Source organism: Argiope bruennichi, chromosome 3 (genome assembly GCF_947563725.1).
Source record: "Argiope bruennichi chromosome 3, qqArgBrue1.1, whole genome shotgun sequence".
In the NCBI taxonomy this organism is placed as follows: Eukaryota; Metazoa; Arthropoda; class Arachnida; order Araneae; family Araneidae; genus Argiope; species Argiope bruennichi.
The window spans coordinates 145,593,618-145,598,365 of record NC_079153.1 but is presented as its reverse complement, the minus strand read 5'-3'; the positions used below and the strand labels follow the sequence as shown (position 1 = coordinate 145,598,365).

The window sequence follows — 4,748 nt, the reverse complement described above, 5'->3', positions numbered from 1 at the left end:
AAAAGAACCCATAGCCTTTGGGAAATACACAGGGAATTATGCGGTGTCGTTGCTTTATCTAGAATCTCTATCTCTGTGTTTTATATTCGAGATTCTTGAATGTTAGAAAGAAAATTACAATTAATGTTTACATTTTTTTCTTTTTCATTAGCACAGATAATGCTATTTAGTTTTAATATTATTTCTCTGAATTTATATATTCCTGCTATGCAATCATTTGAAAAATAGAGACTACAAAGAATTCAAACTCTTATTTAAGTATAATATTTTACATGGCAAAAATGAAAAAAATTCCTGATCAATTAATTAATTTGAATAGTAATAATCAAAAACAGATTCAAATTTTTACGTAAGAATAAATGACCTAGTCCTAGAATATATGTATTTCAAACGGAATATGCTATATCTTTCGTCACATAATTTCTTTTTTTAAAATCAAATTTCTAAACAAATTAATTACATCCCGTATATAATGAGCTTCTAGAAGTAAATATATATACTTAATATATTTTACAAGATTCGTTAGTTATTAAGTTGATTGTTAAAAAGTAGAATTTATTGTTTTAAAAATTAGAATAAATTTTGGTGTTCTAATTTTTATGCTTTTTATACTTTAATTTCTAATATATTTTTGTAAAGGTTAGAGAATTTTGAAATCAGTTTTTTTTTTTCTAAAATTCATTTCCAATTGGCGTCATGAATAAAAAACGAGGTAACGAATAATTTAGCGAAATTATTTGTTAACTAATAATTTAATTTTGGAAATGATATTTTTTAACCAAAAAGGCATTAACAGGCAAGGTTTCAAAACCTTGGCACATCAAGAAATAAAATTAAAATCGGTAAGAAGATTCTATCCTTACGAACAGGAAATAAGGCAAGTTAAATAAGTGTATCGTAATAGCTATATATTTTATTTATTCAAAATTCAATATTAGTTTTGTTTTCGGATAGCAATTATTGAATTTTAATGAAATGTAGAAATGAATTCTGAAATAAAATGAAATGAAAAAGTGTTTTAAACTTTTGAAATTTTTATTGTACTTTTCATTATTTTACACAAACATGTAGGTAATAAATAATGTAACAACAACTAAAACTAACTACAATAATTTATCCATTTCCAGTCAAGAAAGTTCAGTTACAAACCTGTAAAAAAATCAAAACAAATTATTCGTATAGAACAAGTTACACAAATTTTTTTAACTTTCAATTTTTTTTTTTTTTTTTTTTTTTTTTGCTTCTTCAATTTGATTACATTTTTCAAATGATAATCTAAATCTACATATCATTGTAATTTCCAGCTCGTACCTTTCAAAATCCTCTTATAGCCATTTTGCCCTTTACAAAATTAATTTTTTTTTAAAGCAGTTTAGCAAATTTAGTGTCTTACAATTACAAATCAATCAAAATTGGAAATAATTACCTAAAATATCGGAATGATTTTTATTTTGAAATTAGCAAAAGTTTTTTAGTTATTTATTAAATTTAATTGTTGATGAAAGAAATGTTTTGAAAAAGCGTGGCTTACTATCAATAAAATGAAATCTGTGATATATCAAATTTAAAAAATTATAAATAAATTCAATTTTTATGCCCTTATTTATGTGCGTAACGCTTTCTTTTCTACTTAAGCATTATGAAAATAACCTGAAATCAACAATGTATGATTATTCTTGTTTAAACTGTAGTTATTATTAATGAATTTAGAAGAAAATAATTTTGAGCTCGAATTTCTAATGATAAGTTATTAATCTAAAAGCCCACACGGTTTAATAAAAATGTTTTTTATTTAAACTACTTCAGACTGAATATTAATTTTAACTACTGCAAGTAAAAAAAAATCGAGTAAATATAACCTATAATAAATTTATGTAAAAATTAATTCCAAATATCATAGATGGTTAAAAATTGAAACACATAAAATACATGGTATCATAAACTGTTTAAACTAATCTATAAGCTTGTTTCAAAATAAAGAGAAAATATTCTTTTCCTGACTTTTTGTTTAAAACTAAAAGCGAATGCATAAAGCGACATTTATTTGATTTGTGGTTGCAGACTTAAACATATTAATATTTCGTATTTTCTTTAAAAAACAAATGAAACGAAATCTGTATTTAAAAATTCCTTCACAAACACAATATGTCGCATAAAGGATGACTTCGCTGGATGAAAATTGTTGATGGAGCAGATCACCAAAAAGTTATCAAGTTTCTGCATATGAAAATTACTATATGAGCTTTAAATAATCCTCCACTTTGAAATGAAATAAATTTTTAAAGCCTCATTAGATATCAGTAAGAAATTGCAAAATAAGAACGGGTATAGAAAGAAATAGTTTAACGATAAATCCTTCCTTTTCAAATAGCTTTCTCAGCCCGTCATACTTAATTGAAGATCGCATTTTTCTAGTTGAAAATTAATTACAGTTAAAAATGCAACGTTGTTACAAGGAAAGTTATTTTCAACTTTGGAAAATGAATTTAAGCTTTCGAACCAATAATAAAACATCTGCCCAGAAAAATTATAAAAAGATTTCAAAGGAAGATTTTTTTTTCTTTTATTCGAATGTCTTATTTCTAAAATTCTTTCACTTTGAGAACATTATCCGTTAAATTTCCTTTTATGCCTTTTACCATTGAAAAAATCTTCAATACTGCCAGCAACGATAAAAAACCGCTTAAAGAAGTAAGTAAATTAAAATTCTTTATGTGTATTATTTTTTTGTATTCGAAATAACAAGAACACTTACTTTTTGAGCAGACATCTTTAATAGTGGTAGGAGTGTGCTGGGGCTTGGTGGTAGGAGACGACTGCTGGAGCGTGTTGGTAAGCCTGTTGGTGTCCAGTGCTGTATCGTCCGTAAGCGGCGTTGTCGTGGGCTCGGACTCCATGGGCCTGGGCGGCGTATCTGTCGTGGGCTCCATGTCTGTCGTGTCCGGCCTGAGCGTAAGCTCCAACATTGTGATGTGCAGCCCTGTCGGCAACTCCGTACCTGCTGGCTTGGGCACCGTGGTCGGCGAGGACGGCGTGGTGTCCGGCCTTCTTGTCGTAGGCGTAGGCCTTTTCGTATCCGGTTCCCTTGTCGCTGGCGTAAGCTCCGACGTTTCGGTACTTGCCATAGTGGGAACCTGCGAGAACATGCAAAAGCATTCAGCAAATTTGATTAGTACAAATGATAAAATTTTTCAAAGTTATTGAAGAGTTATTTCAAAGATTTTTTATATTTTCCTTTGATGTAATGCACTAAGTTCTTTTAAATGGTTTAAGATAGAAAAATAAAGTAAAAGTAATGCTAAATAGCATGTCGAAACATTTTTATCATGCTGCAGCTGTTATGATATTATAACGATAATATTGGAATTAATTGATATTTATAACCGAGTATATTCCGTTAGGGAGCCTTTTGAAACAAACTTACTTTTCCTTTCCAAACGAAACAAAGGCAGAAAATAATTGATCATTACAGATTGAACAAGCACTTCTCAAGCAAATATAAAACATGAAGAATCATTAGATTTGTTCTAAATTTGTGAAAGAACTTTCAACTTAAAAAAAAACTGTAACATTAGTTGTAAAAAATGCTATAGTAAATTTGAGACTTTAATGAAAAATAAAGCAAATCGTGGATGCATCTGTCGTACCTTTGGCTCCGTGGGCATCGTGGCTAGATGCAGCTCCGGCGTTGTGGTGTCCATGAGCGGAGTGTGCCCTGTCAGCGGAGTGTCCTCGGTCGGCGTGGTGTGCATTTCCATGGGCGGCGTATCCAGAAGCGTGTTGTCCGTGGGCTCCGTAGGCATGTCCGGCGGAAGCGGCATGAACAGCGGCAGGTTGGTGGACCACTTGGTGGACGACTGGAGCTCCATGGGAAGGATACTGGGCCATGGCGGCACCAGCCATAAGGAGGACGATGGCGATCTGAAATTGGAATTTTAATTCTATTATGGGATTTGAATTTGATGAATATTTCAAATATAGTGCTCTAAAACTCTTTATTCTGAATAGAAAATAGTTTTTAGTTTGCTAAAAATGCTGTGTTTATTGCATTTTATAATTGTTTTAACATTTTATCTTTCGACAACTGAAGAAAATTTTAAAATTTCCTGTTATGATATGCTCCAATTAGAGGCAGATAAAATATAACAACTGTCAATATACATAAATTGACAGCTTTGTATCTTTTCTCTCTACAATGGAACAGTAAAGTTTAAATAATAGTTTTTAACTGATTTGCAACTAATACTCTAACATATAAAATAAAATTTTAAAACAACGTTCCTGATTTTAAATCGGAAACTTATTGTCAGAAAAATTCTCTTTTCCTCAGCGAAATGGAGATCAAAATCCGTTATGAATACTCACCACTTTCATGACTGAAGATTGGAGAACTGAGCGAATGAGTGCTTTACAGAGTTTGATGAATTTTTCGACTTCGATCCTCTATTTATACCGATAGGTTGTAGAACTGCATCCGAATATCGAACCGGTTACAGCTTTCACCCTTGGGTGTGACCGCTTTCCATTTTAATTGACCATTTTGTTTTTTGAAGGTTGATTTAATTAAAATAAAGAAAAGGTTATTTACTAAACTCTATCAAAATGTATCAAGTTCAGATTTCAAATATCCATCGATTGAAAGAAACAAAATTCTCAAGGGCAAGAAAAATTAGAAAGACTTAAATTTGGATTTTTAAAGAAATAAACTTTTTTTAAAGTCATTGTACTAATAATTCATTCCGATTATA

General features: G+C 30.1%; 1 protein-coding gene across 1 annotated transcript; it reads right to left on the bottom strand.

The window, feature by feature from the left end:
• Nucleotides 1-1,101: 1,101 nt before the first annotated feature.
• LOC129964231 (histidine-rich protein PFHRP-II-like) lies at nucleotides 1,102-4,402 on the bottom strand. The gene is made up of 4 exons (XM_056078954.1): nucleotides 4,366-4,402; nucleotides 3,648-3,921; nucleotides 2,756-3,134; nucleotides 1,102-1,149 (listed from the first exon to the last, which is right to left on the bottom strand). The coding sequence occupies exons 1-3, from the start codon at nucleotides 4,372-4,374 to the stop codon at nucleotides 2,773-2,775; spliced, it is 645 nt and encodes a 214-aa protein (XP_055934929.1). The 5' UTR covers nucleotides 4,375-4,402; the 3' UTR covers nucleotides 1,102-1,149; nucleotides 2,756-2,772.
• Nucleotides 4,403-4,748: the final 346 nt, after the last annotated feature.

What these genes read in the sequence shown, in the direction of transcription:
- LOC129964231 (XM_056078954.1), bottom strand. An exon ending in CGATGCCCACGGAGCCAAAG is followed by an intron (nt 3,135 to 3,647) that starts GTACGACAGATG and finishes ATGTTCTCGCAG; the next exon opens with GTTCCCACTATGGCAAGTAC.